Source organism: Dromiciops gliroides, chromosome 6, assembly GCF_019393635.1.
Source record: "Dromiciops gliroides isolate mDroGli1 chromosome 6, mDroGli1.pri, whole genome shotgun sequence".
Taxonomy (NCBI): Eukaryota; Metazoa; Chordata; class Mammalia; order Microbiotheria; family Microbiotheriidae; genus Dromiciops; species Dromiciops gliroides.
Genome location: NC_057866.1, coordinates 52690823 through 52712240, shown reverse-complemented (window position 1 = coordinate 52712240; position 21418 = coordinate 52690823). Strand labels below are relative to the sequence as shown.

Genomic DNA, 21418 nt, shown 5'->3' with positions numbered 1-21418 from the left:
ACTACATGTACTTAGTGGACCCAGCGGAGTCCAGCCCTTTCCAACACTATCAGACCTCTCTAAGGGGCTTAAAAAGAGACTTAGAGTTGGAAAAGAAACAATTGACCTCTAAGCTAAGGAGATGCTTATATTATAGCATTCAGGTGCAATTCCTGGGAAAGTTACCATCTGAACAGAGGGACTTGGGATGAAAAGGCCACCTCCCATCTCTCCACCCGGCCCTCATGCTACCTTGGCTTGGAAACCACGGTAACCAAGGCAGGGTGCCAGCTATCTGTGGCTCTCAGCCGAAAGGGGTCCTTTCTGAAAACAGGAGATGGGCTGAAGGTAATTTGATTCAACAATGTATATTAAGTGTTTCCCCTAGAAAAGAACTGGTGTTTGGCGAGGAGGATACAGAGATACATAACACGATTGAATTGAACAAGAATTTATTAAGTATCTAAATCTATTACATATGTGCAAGGCCCTGAGCTTGGATCTAGGGATACAGAGATGAAACAATGACAACAGTCGCTGTCCCCAGGGAGCTTTCATGTCTACTAAGGGAGATGAGATCCAGATGCAGAGCAAGTGATATATGGAGTTTATGATATACTTGAAAGGAAAAATAAGCTCACAGAAAGAGATCCAGAGTTTCATGCGCGCTCTTTCATCTCTGTTCTACTTTGTATGTGGAAATGCTAATTTTATTTGATGCTAAGTCCAAAATAAAAAAAGAAACTTAAGAAATGCAAAGAAATAAAAGAAGAGAGAAAAGGGGAAGGAAGGGGTGGAAGGAAAGGAAGGAAGAAAGAGAGAAAGAGTGGGAGGAAAGGAGAGGAAGGGAGGAAAGAAGGAAGGAAAAAAGGAAGAGAAAGAAAGAAAGAGAGAGAAAAAGAATGGGAGGGAAGGGGAGGAAGAGGATGAAGGAAGGGAATAAAGAAGGAATAAACAAAAGAAGGAAAAAAGATAAATAAGGGAGGAGAAAAGCAAAGTCAAATTCTGAGAACATGGGAGACAAGTAGAATACAAAATAGAAGAGGATAAACTTAGATAAAATACAAAATCCTCAGCCTGCCATTTGAAACGCCCTACAATCTAGCTCCTACTTTCCTTTCCATTCTTATTTTTGTATCACCCTTCTTCCAGAAAAACTGAGCTACCAGTCGTTCCCAGCATGTGGCATTCCATTTCCAACTCTGTGCCTTTGGCCTCGATGTCTAGAATGTTCTCCTTTCTCACCTCTCTCTCTCTCTCTTGGAATCCTTAGCTTCCTTCAGGGCTCAGTTCAGGTACCATATGTCACTCCAGTCCTTTTTCTGAACATTCCCTTCCTCTATACATAGTGCTCTCTCCATCTTGAGATCCTTTTTGTTTTTACCTTGTGCTTACATCTTCGTGTACATGTTACTTACCACTAGTCAGACATCAGCTCCTTGGGGCAAGGATTGTTTCATTTCATCCATGACTCGCGAGAAATAGACACAATGTCAAATTGAATAACTGCAAAGGAAAGGTTTAAAAGTGTTATTAGACATCAAAGAAGAAAAGTAATACTTCATGCCTGGAATGGACCAAGAAAACTTCTTGGAGGAGAAAGCATTAGAAGACTGTGGAAGATTTTTAAAAGACATGCACAGTTATCTCATTGGACAAAGTCTGTGATTTTTTTCTTCCAAGCGTAAAAGATAAAAGTAGCAGAACTTCAAATTAACTTAGAAAGGGACATTGAACAAAATGCATTTCTTGATTGTTTGGTATTTGTTTATTTGTTTGGTTAAAGGTTTTATGTGAAATTTTACTCTTTACTTTTTTTTTTTAAGTGAGGCAATTGGGGTTAAGTGACTTGCCCAGGGTCACACAGCTAGTAAGTGTTAAGTGTCTGAGGCTGGATTTGAACTCAGGTACTCCTGACTCCAGGGCCGGTGCTCTATCCACTGCGCCACCTAGCTGCCCCTACTCTTTACTTTTTATATATATTTAGAGATTTGTTTTTGTTGATGGCTTAAGTTTATAACAGAGGTTTTCTAAAGAAATAAAGATATAAAAGGTTTTTTAAAAAAAAAGACATGCACAGAAGATGGAAGCAAAGATAGATAACAAAAGATGAATACAGAACTATAGCACAGTCTTGTTAGAATAAATTCAGAAAGGCTAAAGTTCAAGTTAAGCTGAGGCAGGTAGGAAAGCTAAGGATAATTTTTCAAAGGGTTTTTATAGCCATATTTGGGGGGAGGGGATAAAGAGGAGGTTCTTTGAAGATATAGGACCTTTACCTTGGGTGCAATGGTGCGATACAGGTACTGGTGAGGCTGGAATACATTGTGTCTTGACTCTTCTAAATAAATGAAAACAGAAGACAAGACGAAGATATAGGTAAATGGAAAAATAACACATAGGTTCTCCTTAAAGAGGCAAATAAAGGACTTGGTGTTATCATAAGCAAAGGCAACACGCAACATCATTTCATGGGATACAATCATATTACATGGCTTATGATAAGAATTGGTTTAAAAAAAGACTACCAAGAATCAAAGGATACAGATAAATAGTTTTCAGAAGAAGAAATGCAAACTATTAACAAACTTAGCAACCATATGAAAGATTGCTCCAAAACACAAATAATAAGAGAAATTCAAATCAAGACAACACTGACGTTTCACCTCTCACTCAACAAATTGGCAAAGAAGATAAAAGGTAGAAATAGAAAATTTTGGAGGGGCTGCAGGTGGAGCTATGACTTGGTCATCTATATCAAGTCAATGCATACTGTAATACTTGTTGACAAAGTCAAAGGTGAGCACAGAGGATGATGGACTTTTTTTAAAAAGTTGTAAAACAAGGTTTAGAAGTAAGAAACGAGGGGGCAGCTAGGTGGCGCAGTGGATAAAGCACTGGCCTTGAATTCAGGAGGACCTGAGTTCAAATCCAGCCTCAGAAACTTGACACTTAACTAGCTATGTGACCCTGGGCAAGTCACTTAACCCTCATTGCCCTACAAAAACAAAACAAAACAAAACAAAACAAAAAAGAAGTAAGAAACGAATGTGGAAGCAGTTAGGTGTCATAGTAAATATAACACCAACTCTGGAGTCAGGAAGACCTAAGTCCAAATCCAGCCTCAGAAACATGCTAGCAGTGTGACCCTGGGCAAGTCACTTAACCCCAATTGCCTCAAAAAAAAAAAAAAGAAAGAAAGGAAAGGAAAGAAAAGAAAAGAAACAGGTATGGCTAAAGGTGCATAGACTAGTCAGAAGGTCCATCCCTATATATCATAAATACTTTCCTTGAGGAAAGAGTTATAAGGTTCTCTACATGGTAAGCATGAAACAATATTACAAAATGATGAAATTGATGACAGTTGGGAAATGAACTGATTGCAGATTTGGGAGTTGTTTCTAAATCAGTGCATCTATTCAGACCACGTGCTTGCTAAAAACAAAGCTCAATACCAATTTAGAAGAAAGAAATAAAAATGAGATGTAGCTTGCAATTGATGAACGTCAACCAGATGTATTTAACAAGCTGTTGACATGTAAAATGAAAAATGGATAGAAGAACAGACATTGACACAATCACCATTTCCCAAGAAAATTTAAGTGATGTAAATCAATTGCTACAACAAGATCAAAAGTCCCTAGAAACCTCCTAAATCAGGCAACACTAGACTGAGTATGGTGCAGTGACTAGATTACTGGATGGAGTCAAACCTTATTTAAAATCCTATGCTGCTGTGTGACACTTAACCTCTCTCAGCCTCCTTTTCTTAATTCCTTTATTTCCTTATTCCCTTCCCTTCCCTCCCTCTTCCTTCATATTCCCTCTTTTCCTGGTTTGCAAAATTAGTGGATTAGAATAGACAATCTCTAAAATCCTTTCAAGTTCTTAGTCTATGATGCTGTGATCCTTTCTAAGTGGAAAGACAGAGCAATCAAGAGCAACATAACTTTGGAACATAAACTAGTTTTTAAAACCTTCTAGAGGAGGCTAGTGGAAGATTATGAGCAGTATTGCCTCATAAAACCAAGAAAACAAGTTTGCCAAAAGCTAGCAAGAAAGACCCAAGGAAGCCAAATAACCCTGAGGGCATTGTAAGCTTCTTGAAGATAGTTTCTTCAACGTTGACTTTTCTTCCTCTTTGAATCCCCAGCACATAGTAAATGCTCAAAAATTCCCTTTTTAATTGAATCAAGGAGAGTTAAAGATGAAAAATCAAAAATATTTTTAGAGATTCTTCTAACAAATACATTTCTGCATTAATAACAATGGAACCACCATCTTTGGACTCCATCCAATCAATACACTACATGAGAAAATATAAATGGTGTTAAAGTAACCAAGATGAAAAGGGCAGCTGGACTGGACCAAGTATATGCAGAGGAGGCCAGTGCTGGAGATGATTCTTTTTTTTTTTTTGGCAGGGCAATGAGGGTTAAGTGACTTGCCCAAGGTCACACAGCTAGTAAATGCCAAGTGTCTGAGGCTGGATTTGAATTCAGGTCTTCCTGAATCCAGGGCCGGTGCTTTATCCACTGCGCCACCTAGTTGCCCTAGCCCTTACTATTTAAACAAAGGTGACCAAGAAAACATCAGTGACTACTAACCTATATGTTTACTCAAAGTATTATTGATGAACATTGAAGAAGGAAACAAGGAGGTGTTTACAAAGATTATGCTAAAGCAGATCATACTTTTAAAAAGTCATGGAATTATCTGAAGGAGATAGAAAGTATAAGATTTTGGGGCAGCTAGGTGGTGCAGTGGATAGAGCACCAGTCCTGGAGTCAAGAGTACCTGAGTTCAAATCTGGCCTCAGACACTTAACATTTACTAGCTTTGTGACCCTGGGCAAGTCACTTAACCCCAATTGCCTCACTAAAAAAAAAATAAAAAGTACAAGATTTTGCTGTATTTATTGTTTTTTAATGATAAAAAATGCATTGGTTTTGGTAGAACAAACTACCACCTGAAAGTCTGTCCTCCAACAGGGCACTTGACATGTATATGTAAAATCCAAGCAAGATTCCATGGAAAATGGAACAATTTTGTTCAGCAAGCTGCTGATTAATAGCAAGGAAGGCACAACACAGTGATTTCTGCTCACCACCATTACAGAACATCCAGCATAGAATCCAAATCAAAGAAAGGTTCCATATGGATGGTGAGGTCTTGCCAATGTTCTTGTTTGTGATGGCATTGTGACAATTGCATTCAGTTGTGAGTCATGACAGAACCTCCTCACTGATATCCATAACCAATCAAAAGAGTTTAGTTAAGATATCCACACAGAAAGAACCAAAGGAACAAAGAATGCCATTTGTCCAAACGTTGAACTGTTAGTTGGATAGAAAACCTATAGGACCATCAGAAGATGGACAGATATTGCAGATGGAGAAGGAGCTATGTATGCAGAACTGAGCAAGAAGAACAGAATAGTCATCTGAATTTCCTTTAGAAAAGCGTGACCCTACCTTCCTCCCTGAAGCAAAAAGCCCATATTTTTGGTATCACAATTCTTCTAGTAAAGTTTTATAATTTCAAATCATATATCACCACAGCCTCCAAATAATTAAGATGGCAAATTACCCAAAGGAAAATGGAGAGTCACATGGTGGACGTGAGTTGGCTACTGCATATAACCAACAAAGAATTGTGTAGAAAAAGTAGCATATAAACATCCCCAGGGGCTGTTTGACCAGAAATAAAGATGGGCTAGTCATGTAGTGAGAGTTAGGAAAACCATTGGATCATTTCATCAGTGCCCTTAAAATGACGATGAAAAAAAGATCCTAGAGGCATATGTGAGGAGTAGGGAGTAGGAGGAGAAAGGAACTCTGAGAATATTAAAAGACATGAGAAAGAGAAGTACAGAATGGGAAGGCAAAGATGAGTTGTGATCTGCATATTTCGAGGGAGTATCAAAATTGATGCGATCATGGATCCATTGGATAAGCTAAACTTAGAAGGTTGTATGAGGTCCAATGGACTTAGTGTATATAAAATGTTTTAAAAACCTGAAAATACTATATGCGGATTAGCTATCTTTATAGTACCTTTATATACCTTTATAGTATATATCTTTAACTAGATTCAGCAAACACATTTGAGTATCTTTTATTGCCGTTGTGAAAAAAGATGGTATGATAGACATTAGAGGATGATATATTTATGTAGATTATGAAATGGTTGAATGGTCAGACTCAGGACAATCATTAATGGTTCCATGTAATTTTGGAAGAAAGGCTCTAATGGAGAACTTTGGGACTCTGTACTTAGCTCTGTTTTGTTTGACATTTTTAATCTATGTTTTGGATTAAGGAATAGGGATTAAGGGATCCTTATCCAATTGCAAATCGTCCAAAACCAGAAGGATTAGCTAATATGTTGAATGATAGAATCAGAATAGAACATTGAATTCAATTTAATGAGGAGTGTAATAGAGATAAATGCAAAGTCCTACTCTTGGGTTCAAGAAATAAATTATAAATATTTTCTCATCAGAGTCTCACAGTTTAGTTATGGTTTCTTTTAACTGCCTTGGTGAGTTTGCCATACTTGTCAATCAGTCAACTAGCATTATTAAGGGGTTTCTGTCTGCCAGGCACCATAAAGAATTGAAGCAACATGGCCTAACAATAGTGTGCAAAAAAGCTTTGGGAGTATTCTTGACCTGCAAGTTCAATAGGAGTCAACAGTGTGATCTGACAGACAATGAAACTAATTTTTTTTCTGTTCACCTTAAATAAATATTAGTGCTTGTCAATAATGATTAAGTTCATAATTTAAAAGAAAAATTATAAAGAAAAGGTTTATTGGGGTTATGGGAGCTGACCTAAAAAATCAATGAGTGGAAATCTACACAAAGTCAAATTTAGATTTGACATAAGGAAAAAAAACACCCTTGCAATTAATCTTGTCCGAAGGATAGGTTAGACTGACTTAGGAAGTAATGTGTTCTTCAAGCAGAGGCTGGATGCCCATTGATAATGTCAGAGAGGGATTTCTGCTCCATTTCAAATTGGCCCAAATAGCTTCTGAGGTTCCTTTCTACTTTGTGAAAGTCTATGAAAAGTTTTAGAACAAGCATGTGTCAAGCCTTGAATGCCAAAATAGAGTTTGAACTGTATTTGGGAGACAGCTGGGAGCCATTAAAATGCTGGAGTAAGGAATGAAATAGTGAAGGCAGTTTTAGAAGCAAAATTGCTTCTGATTTATAAAGGAGCGAGGTGAAGAGACAAGTTGGGAGTTTTTACTTTACTGGCATTGATTGCTGACTCAAGGTTCCATAAGGAACTCAATTGATGAGACTTCTATTTGGGAGAAAACAACATTCTTGTCTCATCCAAGTCTCACTGACTATTTATGGGGTTTAAAAAAACTGGTTAGTTTATTATAATTGTCAGTTGACTTGCATTTATAAATACCTACTATATGCCAGTCACTGTGCTTAACACAGGGCATAGAGAGAAAAGCGAAACATAGTCCCCTGCTTTCAAAGTGTTCTTAATCTAATGGGAGAGACAACATGTAAACTACCATGTACAAACATGATATAGACAAGGATAAATTGGAGACAGCAACAGACAGAAGGAATTGTCTGTGGAACTATGTTCCACTATGGAACATGAAAGGGTGCCCTCTTCCTTAGAAACCCTCTTTTGCTAGAGATGCAGCAGGAAACAAGGAAGTGTCCTAAGTGAGTCAGAAGTCTAATATTAAATATCTAGGGCCAATTCTCATCAGCACCTATTTCTCTGCATAAGCTATTTCTAGGCATCTAGAACATGATGGATAAAGTGCTATACTTGGAGTCAGGAAGATCTGGATGCAAGTCCAGCCTCAAATCCTTACCAGCTATATGACCCTGGGCAAGTCAATTAACCTCCGTCTACCCCAGTTTCCTTATCTATAGTACCTTCCTCCCAGAGGTTGATGTGAGGATCAAATGCAATAATATTTGTAAGTGCTTTCCAAACCTTAAAGCATTATACAAATGCTAGCTATTATATTATTAATCTACCCTTATGTCCATGACTAATTCAGAAAAGGCCCTTATTCCCTTCTACCACTCATATGCAGAACAGTAAGAACCCTATCAGTGGTCCCTGCTTTCATGGGGGCATGATCTGAGTCACGAAAAATTTTCACACAAAGACAAGTATGAGCTAACTGGAGAATACTACAAGTATGAAGTCCAACAAGACTTTCCTCCTTCTGTGAACACATAGAGTCCTTGCACTACAGTAATATATCAGTAAGGGTTGGAAAATAGCCACTCACATCACCAGTGCCAAGAGATTCTAATGACGGTTTCATTTCAGTCGTGTCTGACTCTTCATGACCCCATTTGGGTTTTTCTTGGCAAAGATACTAGATTGGTTTGTCATTTCCTTCTCCTGCTCATTTTACAAATGAGGACCTGAGGGCAACAGGGTAGGTGACTTGCCCACAGTCACACAGCTAGTAAGTGTCTGAGGCCTGATTTGTACTCACAAAGATGAATCTTCCTGACTCCAGAGCTGGCATTCTATCTACTGCACCCGCCTTGTTGTCCTATAGTTAATAAGAACTATTTATGTGTAGCACGTTTAAAGTTTACAAGCACTTTAAATATGCTATCTCATTTGATTCTCACAGCTACCTTGTGAGGTAGGTGCTATGTTATTCCCCATTTTGCAGTGAAGGAAACTGAAGCAAGTAGAGGTTAAGTGTCCAGGTCACACAAGGGTCTGAGGTGTATCTTGAATGTTGGTTCATAGAGGTAGGAGTTTAATAAATACTTGTTGGATGAATCAAATTGTAGGACAGCCTGTTTGGTGGTCCTGAATCCCCTGAGTCTACACCACTTGAATGTATAAAACGATTGTCAGTGTTTCAGAGACCTTAAGGTATGGACCGGGAAGGTAGTGTTAGTTAAGTCATTTGTTGTGCTAACCTCCTAAGCAACTTTGAGAGCATCCCACAAAGGGATGGCCCTGCTTATTTCGGAAAAAGTTATTAAACTTCCTATTAAGGAAGAAATAAGCCTGACTGACATTATTCCTCTTTGAAAAGAGAAAGCAGAGCTGACAAACCGAGATACTCAGGAGGGTCAGTGATTTATTCTCATTTTAAGGCTTTCAGTGGCAGTTCATTTGATATATTTAGATCGCGTTTAAGTAAGTGATCAGAGCCAGTACAAAACCTTCTTTGAAAGGCGAGATAATACCAAACTCGAGTAGGTTCATGAGGAATGTTTGAGTCATTCTCTTTGTTAGCTATTACTCAAAGCTTCAGCCAAAGTAGACTCATTTATTCATACAGCAGACAGAGTGACACTGAAAACTGGATAAAGTTCATGGTAAGAATACAAAAAAAAAAGTTGTTTTTGATATCTCCATAAATTAGTAAAGAATCAAGACAAGGGAGGGTTCAGGGACTGCTTGGTTATGGAAAGGTACTACTTGAAACAACAAGGTAGGAGTCTATAGATCTGGAGGATCTTCTCTTTTGGTTTGAAAGTAGTATTATGGTCTCCCCTACTGTCTTCATCGGATAATGAAAACACCCCTGGCAGAAATAGATCTTGCTTCAGTCCTACAGGTCTCCATCCATCTATTCATGTAACAAACATTAATGAAATACCTAAGCATTTTCAAAGCTGTATAAATTCCATTATTTTCGTGGCTGTTATGTAAATGGCCAAGTGGTACAGTGGATATGGCACTGGAATTGAAGTCAAGAAGACCTTGAGTTCAAGTCCTACCACATATACTTTATAGCTGTATGACTCTGGGCAAGTCACTTCACTTTCAACCTATTTCCTTATCTTTTCTTTTCTTTCTTTTTTTTTTTAAAGTGGGGCAATGAGGGTTAAGTGACTTGCCCAGGGTCACACAGCTAGTAAATGTCAAGTGTCTGAGGCCAGATTTGAACTCAGGTACTCCTGAATCCAGGTCCAGTGCTTTATCCACTGCACCACCTAGCTGCCCCCCTTTTCTTTTAAAGACATTTCCACTCCAAATGTTTGTATGGTCTATCTGTACCTAATTTCTGGAAGAGCCTTCTTAGTTCATACTGGTCTGATCAGCCACAATTGGACACACTGTACCTTGACACAACCACCAACCAACCAACCATTTCCTTATCTGTAAAATAGAGATTGCAAACACCTATTTCACAAGGTCACTGTGAAAAATTAAATGAATTAAAATTAGGTAAAGCACTTTATTACTATAAATTGCTAATAAATATCACTGTTATATTATTAGTTACCAATGATCTTGTATTTTATTATTTTCCAGTTACATGTAGAGATAGCTTTCAACATTTGTTTTTATAAGATTTCTAGTTTCAAATTTTTCTCCCTCCCTCCTCTCCTTCCCCCCCTCCTCAAGACAGCAGATAATCTGATATAGATTATATATGTACAATAACATTAAACATATTTCTGCATTGGTCATGTTATAAGAGAAGAATCAGAGAAAAAGAAAAAAACCTCAAAAAAGAAAAACTACAGCACCAAAAACAAAAGAAATAGTATGATTCAATCTACATCCATATTCCACAGTTCTTTTTTTTTCTGGATTTGGAGAGCCTTTTCCACCATGAGTCCTTTGGAACTATCTTGTACTGTTGTATTGCTGAGAAGGATCAAGTCTGTCACAGTTGATCAACACATAATGTTGATGATACTGTGTACAGTGTTCTCCTGGTTCTGCTCATCTCACTCACCCAATGATCTTTTTTTTTTTTTCAGGGCAGTGAGGGTTAAGTGACTTGCCCTTTATCTACTGCGCCACCTAGCTGCCCCCCTTTTTTTAACTTTTTAAAATTTATTTTAAAAATTTTTTTGCAGGGCGATGGGGGTTATAAGTGACTTGCCCAGAGTCACCCAGCTAGCAAGTTTTCAAGTGTCTGAGGCCAGATTTGAACTCAGTTCCTCCTGAATTGAGGTGGATGCTTTATGCACTGTGCCACCTAGCTGCCCCTCAATGATCTCTTAATAGCCAAAACCAATAGCCTTTTCCAGTCTTGATCCTTCTTGATTGCTCTGAAGCATTTGATACTGTTGACCACCATCACCTCCTGGATATTACTCTTCTCTCTGGATTTTCATGACATTCTTTTCTCTTAGTTCTCCTTCTAACTTTATGATTGCTCCTCCTCAGTCTCCCTTGCTGGATGGGTCATTCTCCATGGCACATCCCCTAATGGTGGATATACCTCAGATGTATATCCCAGCCCTTTTTTTTTAATCTCTACACTCTTTGTGACCTCATCAGTATTCATGAGCTTAATTATCATCTCTCTAAAGATGTTGTGTTTGACCAACCTTGACATTGTTCTCAGGTCTTCATTTTTACACACTTCATCCATCCAATTAGTTGCCAAATTCTGTAGTTTCTACCTCTGCAACATCTCTCACATATGTGTCCTTTTCTCCTCTCTCATAGTCACCATTCCACTTTAGGCCCTTATCACCTCTCACCTGGACTATTGCAATAATCTCCAAATTAGCCCTCTGTAACTCAAGTCTCTTACAACTCCACTCCATCTCCCACACAGCTGCCAAAATGATTCCTAAAGCACACGTCAGATTATGTCATCTCCACCTCCAGCCCACTCCCCCCACACAAACACACTCAATAAATTCCAGTGGCTTCCTATTACCTCTGGGAGCAAATATAAACTGCTCTGGTATTTAAAATTCATTACAACCTGGCCCTAACCTACCTTTCATCCTTCATACACATCATTCTCTATGCAGCCTAAGGTCTAGTCAAACCATCCTTTTTTGCTGTTCTTCACACATAACTCTCCATCTTTCATCTCTGTGCCTTTTTCAAGATGTTTCCCATGTGTGGAATGTACTTCTTCCTCATCTCTACATCTTTCAATTGCTGGTCTCTTTCAGGACTCAGCTAAAGTGCTTTTCTTGGTAGTATTTTAATTTTATTTTCCAATTACATGTAAAGATTATTTTCAGCAGTACATTTTTGTAAGATTTTGAGATCCAAATTTTTCTGCTGCTCCCCAAGATGACAAGTAATCGGATATATGTGCTATATATAGAATATGCATACACACACAATCATGTTATACATATTTCCATATTAGTCATGTTGTAAAAGAAGAATTAGAACAAAAGGGGAAAACCACAAGAAAGAAAACAACACCAACAAATAAAGTGAAAATAGTGTGCTTCAATCTGCATTCAGACTCCATAGTTCTTTTTCTGAATGTGGAGAGCATTTCCCAATCATAAGTCTTTTGGAATTGAATGGATCATTGTATTACTGAGAGGATCTGATCATCACACAATGTTGCTGTTACAGTGTACAATGTTTTCCTGGTTCTGCTCACTTCACTCAGCATCAGTTCATGTAAGTCTCTCCAGGTTTTTTCTGAAATCTGCCTGCTCATCATTTCATACACGCACAATAGTATTCCATCACATTCATATACCACAACTTTTTCATCCAATCCCCAACTGATGGGCATCCCCTCAATTTCTAATTCTTTGCCACCAAAGAAAGAGCTGCTATAAATATTTTTGTACATGTGGGTCTTTTTCCCTTTTTATGATCTCTTTGGGATATAAACCCAGTAGTGGTATTGCGGGTCAAAGAGTATGCACAGTTTTTATAGCCTTGTGGGCATAGCTGCAAATTTGTTCTCCAGAATAGTGGATCAATTCACAACTCCACCAACAATGTATTAGTGTTCCAATTTTCCCCACATCTCCAAGATTTATCATTTTCCTTTTTTGTCAGATTAGCCAATCTGATAAGTGTGAGTTGTCTTAATTTGCATTTCTCTAATCAATAGTGATTTAGAGCATTTCTTTCATATGACTATAGATAGCTTTAATTTCTTCATCTGAAAACTGTCTGTTCATATCCTTTGACCATTTATTCTTATAAATTTTATTTAGTTCTCTATATGGTCTAGAAAAGAGGCCATTATTAGAAACACTGGCTGTAAAAATGTTTCAAAGTGGGGCAGCTAGGTGGCGCAGTGGATAGAGCACTGGCCTTGGAGTCAGGAGACCAGAGTTCAAATCTGGACTCAGACACTTAACACTAGTTGTGTGACCCTCAGCAAGTCACTTAACCCCAATTGCCTCACCAAAAAAAAAAAGAAGTCAAAAAAAATTTTTTCAAAGCGTTCTTCTCTATGTGGTCTTCCCTAGGGGACGTTAGCAGTTAGGGGCCTTCCCATCCAAACTTACCTTGTATCTGTGGTTTTTGTGTATATGTGTGAATATATACATATATATGTATATGCTGTTTTCTCCATGGTTAGAATGCAAACTTCTTAGAATCAGGGACTACTTTGATTTTCTGTGTTCTCATAGCCTAGAACTGTTCTTGGCACATAGTAGGCACTTAATAAATGCTTTTAGATTGATGTTATTATCATTATCATAAACAAGCATCTGTGTCTGGAGACTGGGGTCTATAGAGATTGTGGTTAGGGACCAGACCTGTGGTTCCATTTGTGGAAGAAAAAGTTAGTACTCTGTGTTTTAGCTACAAGCCTGCCTGAGGTAAATTTATTAACTTTATTCTAATTCTAAGCATCTCTGGGGAGAGACAGAAAGAAACAGAGGAAAGGACGGAGAGACAGAGACAGAGAGGCAGACAGAGAGGGAGGGAGGGAAGGAGGAATGGGGAAAGAGAGGAAGGGAAGGGGGAAAAGGAGGGAGAGAGAACCCAAAGGGAAAGAAATTCATTCTACATTTTTAAATTTTAGCATCTCTGTTATAATTTATAGAATTCAAGAACAAAGAAAAATCCCACAATGAAATAAAACATAATTGGCAGGGGCAGCTAGGTGGTGAAGTGGATAGAGCACCGGCCCTGGATTCAGGAGGACCTGAGTTCAAATCCGGCCTCAGACACTTAACACTTACTAGCTGTGTGACCCTGGGCAAGTCACTTAACCCCAATTGCCTCACTAAAAAAAAATTTTTTTTTAATTAAAAAAAACCCATAATTGGTAATGCTCAGGTAAAAGTCCAGTTATAGTTTTGATTCATCAAACAGAACAATAGTCACTTAAAATGTAGACTGCCAATAGGGAGATCCCAGATGAGGAAACTCCTTTCACTAATGCAGATAAGCACCTTCTCAGAGAGCTGTCCAGGGCAATAAGGTCAAACTCAAATAGAAGGGGTCATTAAATTCCATATAAGGACCCCCACGAGCTGGATGTTGACTTTTTGTTGTTGTTATTGTTGAGTCATTTCTGTTGTGCCTGACTCTCTGTGACCCCATTTGGGGTTTTCTTGGCAAAGATACTGGAATGGTTTGCCATTTCCTTCTCTAGCTCATTTTACAGATGAGGAAACTGAGGCAAAATAGGAATAAGTGACTTGCCCAGGGTCCCACAGCTAGGAAGTGTCTGAGGCCAGATTTGAATTCAGGTCCTCCTGACTCCATGGCCTATGCTCTATCCACTGCCCTACCTAGCTGTCCCATGTTGACTTAGAAAACCACATACTAACATGACCTGTGTTCTATTTTTAAAAAATATTTCCCCAATTATATTTTGATCTAGCTGAGGCTAGCAATCAGGAGTATTCTGGGCAATTTGACACCTCTGGTCTAAGGCACCCAGGACTCACTTTAAGGTCACACACAGACACTATGAGTCAGAGGCTGGGCCTGAGCCTTGACTCTGAGACCCATACTCCATCCTCTACCTGATGCTTAACAAAGATAAAAACAATCCTTATTCCCCTGCCCCCCAAAAAAACCTTTATAATCCAATGGGAGAGATAATGAGAGTCCTAAAATAAATCCACATTGATTAATATTAAATGCACATGGAAAGAATGCCAAGTGCTATGAGATCATAGGATTCTACTAGATGGGATTCAAAGAACACGATTAAGCCCTTACTACATTGCAGGCAGCCTTGGAGTTAAGATCAGAGTTCTGTCCTACTTCTAACATACTGACTTTTCCACGCTGGATAAATAAATCACTTAAGCATTAATGTGGCCCAGTTGTCTCTAGGAGTTTAAGTTGTGAAACTGCATTTTTTGAGGGAGTTTTTACCTTGATGAAATCACAGGTCTGGACTTGCCTTCTACCCCATTTCCCCAAAAGTGTACAAGAAATTATGGTAGGTACTAGAGATAACAAAACAAAACAATCCCTGCCCATGAAGAACTTACTTTTTATGGGGTGAGGGGAGGTAGAACATGTATACAAATAAGTAACTACGAAGTAATTTCACGAGGAAAAGAGATCATAGGATTTCAAGTTATAAATGACCTTGGAAATCATCTTAGTTCAGCCCCATTTCACAGATGAGGAAACTAAGGGCCACCTTTGGTGAAGTGGCTTATCCAAGATCACTCGCACAAGTGACTGAGCTGGGTCTTCTCACTCTGAATCCAGTGCCCTTTCCATTAAAATCTGCTGCTTTACCTTAGGGAGAAAGGGAGTGTACTTGTTCTACAAGGTTCTCTCTAGCCAGCACCACAAATGCAACATGCTTAAAGTGTTTTTGTTTGTTTTTTAATTTGTTTTGTGGGACAATGAGGGTTAAGTGACTTACCCAGGGTCACATAGCTAGTGAGTGTCATAGGGTCTGAGGCCAAATTTGAACTCAGGTCCTCCTGAATCCAGGGCGGGTGTTTTATCCACTGCGCCACCTAGCTGCCCCTTCTTTATGTCTGTTTATGGTACCACCATTCTCCCAAATATCCAGGCTTAAGACCTTGGAATTCTTCATGACTTTCCTTATTTTCCTCACACATTCCTCAAAGAAGCCGGGTCTTGCTCTCTGTCTTCTCCGTTCCAGTCTCAATACCCATATTCAGATAAAACCCCAGAATTAAGCATTAGAAGACACCATAAAAATGGTATATTTGTGTACCTGTCTTCCCCACTAGACTCTATATCCCCAGTTCCAAATCCCATCGGTAGGGGACTTTCTGTTTATTGGTGAAGATGAATGCCCTGTTCCTCATGAGGGATGGGTTGGAGTTGACTAGAGAGGGAGAGGTCCAGCCTTCTTCAGGCTTGAAGATGTCTTTGTGTTCCCAGAGCTCAGTACAGTGCCTGATACATACTAGGCACTACATAACTGCTTATTGACTGACTGACTGACATCACTCCTCTTGACATGCACATTAGACTGTAAAGCCCCCCCCCTTTTTTAGTGAGGCAACTGGGATTAAGTGACTTGCCCAGGGTCACACATATAGTGAGTGTTAAGTGTCTGAGGCCGGATTTGAACTCAGGTCCTCCTGACTCCAGGGCCGGTGCTCTATCCACTGCACCATCTAGCTGCCCCTGTAAAGCCCTTTAACAGCAGGAATTATCAGTTTTATCCTTGTGTCTCCAGGCCCAAGTTCAGTATCTTGTACTTAATAAATAATTTCCTAAATGGAACAATGTCTCAGCTATGCTTCAGTTGAAAGTGATATAACATGTGAAAAATCAGGGCACACCTGAAAAGTTGAGCTGGGAGGACTTGAAGCAGAAGCTATGTGGCCCCTTCTCAGGGAACCTGTACAGAGAATTCTGTTTTGGGAACTGGTTGGATTGAATGAGCTCTAAGGCCTTTTCCAAGTTCAAGGAAGTCTGGTATTCCAAGAGTAGGCAATCCCCTGACGTTTTTAATCATCTCTCGTTTCAGCCGTCCATGCCAAGAGCCTTGTGGCCATCCTGCATCTTTTGGTGGCTTTGTCCCAGTATTTCCGAGCCCCAATCCGACTCCCAGACCATGTTTCCATCCAAGTTGTGGTGGTTCAGGTAAGGAGAATGGAATGCTATTTCGATGTGATATAGATGCTGAGTGACAGAGAGGAGCCATAGAAAGATATATGTGTGTGTGTGTGTGTGTGTGTGTGTGTGGTATAAATATATGGATCTGTCTGTGAACATAGGTGGGTGTATTTGGAGGGATGGTGACGATGTACATGCATATGTGTGGCATGTCGATGTGGGGAGTTGGCTGGTATGGGCATATGGAGGATAGAGTATGGATATATGTAATATGTACATTTGAAGTATGGTATATGTATGCTATATGTCTGTGGATGTGTGGTGTGCTTGGTATGTGTATATGTGTGTATTCAAGTTGGCAGCTAATGCTACCCAGAGGAGCAAAACTGGGGTTACAAGTATCCTATGTCTAGGTTAATGGATGGAAATTCCATTTTCCTAATGTATTGTTCATGGGTTTCCCCTAGAAAAATGGGCAGCCTTTCTGTGACAGGCAGAGAAAAGTTACTCCATTGTTCATCTCCTATCAGAGCCCAGGACAGATAGTCCTAAATCTTGGCAGTCCTCACAAACTCCCAGAATTCAAGGCCCTAGGCCGGGCTATTGGGGCACAGGATAGCTGGAGCATGGGCACCTCTTAGGTGATGTAGACCCGAGGGTGGGACCTAAGGTGAAGTGTCGTAACCACTGAATTCCCCTCAAGAAATCAATAAGTCAATCAGCAAATTTTTATTCAGCACCTGCTATGGGCTGGTGTCTCTTCCATGTTCTGAAAGGAGATCTGAGAACATCAGACTTTGGTAGGGTTGGCCAGTTAATTGGGCATTGGTCACTGAGCATTATTAAGTTTCTGCTATGTGCCAAGCACTGTGCTAAGCTAATAAGAAAAAAGACAAAAATACCCATTTTCTGGAGCTCACAATACTCTTCAGAGGTGGTGCAGGAGAGATTCCCCCCACCCCACTTACCGCCCACCATACTCTTGCCTCTCATGAACCATCAGTCACTTTTATTTAGGAAAACTACATTTCTCATCTGCCTCCAAGCTGATCCAGGGCTTTGCCACTTACAACCTTTATGACCTTGGACAAGTCACCTCATCTCTCTGGGTCTCAATTTCCTACTCTATACAATAAAGAAATTGGACAAGATGGTTTTAAAGGTTCTGTCTGGCTCTAAATGTTATGTACTCTACTTTACCCTAATATATTCATCCTGATTGGCAAGAGGCAGGCTCCCCATTCCATTCTTAATTCCTGTACCCAGGTGCTCTTTCCATGCCTCTCTGGTGGGAGGATAGGGAAGGGCCAAGGAAGAGCCCAAGATTTTACACCTGAGGGACTGGAAGAACGGTCGTGCCAATGATACACGTGAGGAAGTTGCAAAGGGACATCACTTTTGTTTAGCAACACCAGGGTTTTTTTAAGCCTATGAACTTAGTTTGGAATGTTAACTATGGGATGGTGACAGGACACCCAAATGGAAGTTTCCTGTAGACAACTAAAAATTGCTCTTGTCATCATCACCACTGTGATCATTACTAATCATTTGCAATATTTTGTGAATGGAGCTGGGGGAGATTGGGGTCAGAGCATAGAGAGGCTGGATTATAGAAAAGAGGTCAAGGCTGGAGCTGTAGAGATGGGCATCTTTGGCCCAGAGGTTGAAACCCTGGAAATCGCTTCTCTAAAGGAGTGAGGTAGAGGTAAAAAAAAAAAAAAAAAAAAAAAAAAAAAAAAAAAAAAAAAGGCAGTGCAGTGGATAGAGTGCTGGGCTTGGAATAAGGAAGACTCATCTTCATGAGTTCAAATATGGCCTCAGACACTTCTGAGATGTATGACCCTAGACAAGTCACTTAACGCTATTTGCCTCAGTTTCCTCATCTGTAAAATGAGCTAGAGAAGGAAATGGCAAACCTTTCAAGAATCTCTGCCAATAAACCCCCAAATGGGGTCATGAAGAGTCGGTCATGACTGAAACTACTGAATAGCAACAACAACAAAAAGAGGTAACAGAGATGGGGAATCTGGACTGTCTTGGAGAACAGGATGAACAGAGAAAGGAGCCATGTAAAGAAGCAAAGAAGAATTGGTTAGAGGGGTAGGAGAGAATTTGGACTTTTCTATTTGGCCCCAGGAGCACTGGGTGAAAACCACTAAGTGATAATTTCCTGTCTTGATGACAAGAAAAACATTCTAATAGTTAGAGCTGTCCAAAAGTGGAGCAGGCTTCCTCAAGATGCAGTCAGTTCCCCTTCATCAGAAGCCTTGAAGCAGAGGCTAGATTACCACTGCTAGGCTGTTTTGCAATGGGAATTCCTTCAGGAGTCAGTTAAGCTAGATGGCTGGTGAGTTTTCTTCTAACTCTCAAATTCTATGATCCAGGGAAGTGCCAAGGGGACAGAGAATTTCAAGAAGGAATGGCTATTAAATAGCAGTCAAGAAGAATGAAGAACAGGGCGAAAATAAGAGTATAGGGTTTTGAATATGGATATGAAGTCACCAGTACACTTGGAGAGGGAAATTTCAATAGCTTGGCGAAGGATATACAGGGGAGCAGACTTTGTAAACCAGACCACTAGGTTGCAAGAAAGCAATGAGTGGTGAGGAAGTAGTAGCTATGAGTAGAGATACTTTTAGACAAATCTGTTATGAGAATATTGGAGTAATATTGACAGGTAACTTAAGGAACTTTGGGGGATCAAATAAGCAATTTGTTAAAGGTGGGGTAGCAATAAGAAAGGTAATGTTAAAATAAGGAGGGGCAGCAACAAAAGATGCTAATAAGGGAGAGCAGTAATTTCAAGGTTGGTCTCTGGAAATGAGAAGGGATGAGGTCCAGGTTACAGGTGGAGGAGATAAAAAAGCTCCATCTCTGAGATTGTTGTCTGTCCTTCGTTCTCAAAGAGGACCAATGACATCAGGAGTATGATGTCTTAACTTGCAATCAAATTGAATTTAAGTGAGGCAGGGCTGTACAAAGTCATCAGCCTCACTCTCTCCTCTTGAGTCATCAGAGTCCAATGGCAAGACATAGGTCAGGATGACTGGCAATGGCCCTGGATGCAGTGGGAGACCTTGACCTTTTTAAGCTAGGGTCTTTCCCAGATCTCAGTTTGTCTAAGACAACACCCATTAAGTAATTAAAGGCTATCTAAGAATTGAAGCAAAAAATGGCCTAATTTGCCTTCACAAAAGAATCAGTCTGGGAGGGGAAGACCCTCAGAGTTTCTAGTCAGAACCAAAGCAATCCATTTCTGAAACGAGAGAAGTAGAGGAAAGTATATTAAGATGTACAATCACTGTGCCTCATGTTATCTTAGTTCCTGGCTATGTTTTATGCTTTCTTACAAGACCATAAGATCAGTAAGGACCCTTCTTATTTAAATGTTCTCTCTCCTAGTACTGAGCAGAGGGATTTGCACACCCTAGGTGCTTTAAAGTATTATTTATTGGATAGAATGTTTTCTGTCTCTTCTCAGGACACATTCCAGTTCAGCAATGTTCCTCCTAAAATGTGGTGTCCAGAAATTAACACGGCAGCCTGGAGATGGAAAGGGAGTCAGAAAGCCTCAGTTTACATTTTAGACAAGTCACTTAATCTGTGTGAGCCTCAGTTTTCTCATCTGTAAAGCTGGGATCATAGCATTCACATCTCAGATGATTGTTTGAGGAAACGACCTTATAAAACTTAAAGCTCTATAGAAATATTAATTTTAGTATTAAGACAAGTGGATCTATGGGTAGTTCTTCCTAGAGGAGAGGTTCTTAACCTGGGGTCCATGGATAGATTTCAGTAGTTTTATGAACTTGGATGGAGGGGAAAAAATCACATCTTTATTTTCACTATCCTCTAACTGAAAATTAGGATTTCCTTAAAGTATGAATTTTTAAAATTATTCTGCAAATAGGTCCATAGGTTTTGCCAGACTGCCAAAAGGGTCCAAAAAGTTTAATAACTCTGTGCTAGAGGATCTCAGTAAAGTCAGGGGTGAAGTAGCCTCTGAGAATGAAGGACTGACATAGAGAAAGGCAAGAGGCATTCTGGGAAAAGGAAGCCCTAGAAAAGGCAATTTGTGAAAGTAATAAGACTTGATGAGAGATGAAGGTAGAGACTGCCGGCAGCAGAGAGACCACAACTGAAGGGAGAGAGCATAAGTTTCTATTAAGCAGGGGTATAAGAATCCTGCAACTTTGTTCAGTTATGCTTTGCAGCTTAAGAGATGGGAATGGAGATGCTTAAAATTGGTGTCATGGACTTGGTAGTATTGAGGTGATGGGTAAAGAGTACAGAGGGTGGGCCTGGTTATTTCTGATGTGATTAACCATTAGGCATCAGATGGGGAGGCTACAGGAGACAAGAGGAGCTTAATGGTGCAGGTCAAATGGGAAGAGTAGTATCTTTGGTTGCCCTAATCAATAATCAATTATTATGTCCCTCGTTCCTGTGTGCAAGTCACTGTGCTGAGCTGGGTTTTTAAGTGATTTAAGGAAGGGAGAGTGAAGGGTGAGAGCCTTGAGCCAGGGTATGGAAGAAGAGGGCATAGGGCCCCACCATAATGAGATCCAGGACCATGAGAAGCCACAAGGCATGGACAGCCACAGCCTCCCTTCTCAGTCCACATGATCCATTTCTCTTATTTCCAGGCTCTGGGCTTTGGCTTCTTCCCCAATAGCTGGTCTCCCAGAATGCCCCTGTTGTGCTGGTTA

General features: G+C 39.8%; 1 protein-coding gene across 3 annotated transcripts in view; it reads left to right on the top strand.

Moving 5' to 3' along the window:
• PARVA (parvin alpha) overlaps positions 1–21418 on the top strand; it is a 158867-nt gene that overhangs the window by 105589 nt on the left and 31860 nt on the right. For all 3 annotated transcript variants that reach the window (XM_043971298.1, XM_043971300.1, XM_043971299.1), the window contains exon 6: positions 16621–16736. In XM_043971298.1, the coding sequence (XP_043827233.1) occupies positions 16621–16736 (116 nt within the window). The remainder of the gene's footprint in view (positions 1–16620; positions 16737–21418) is intronic.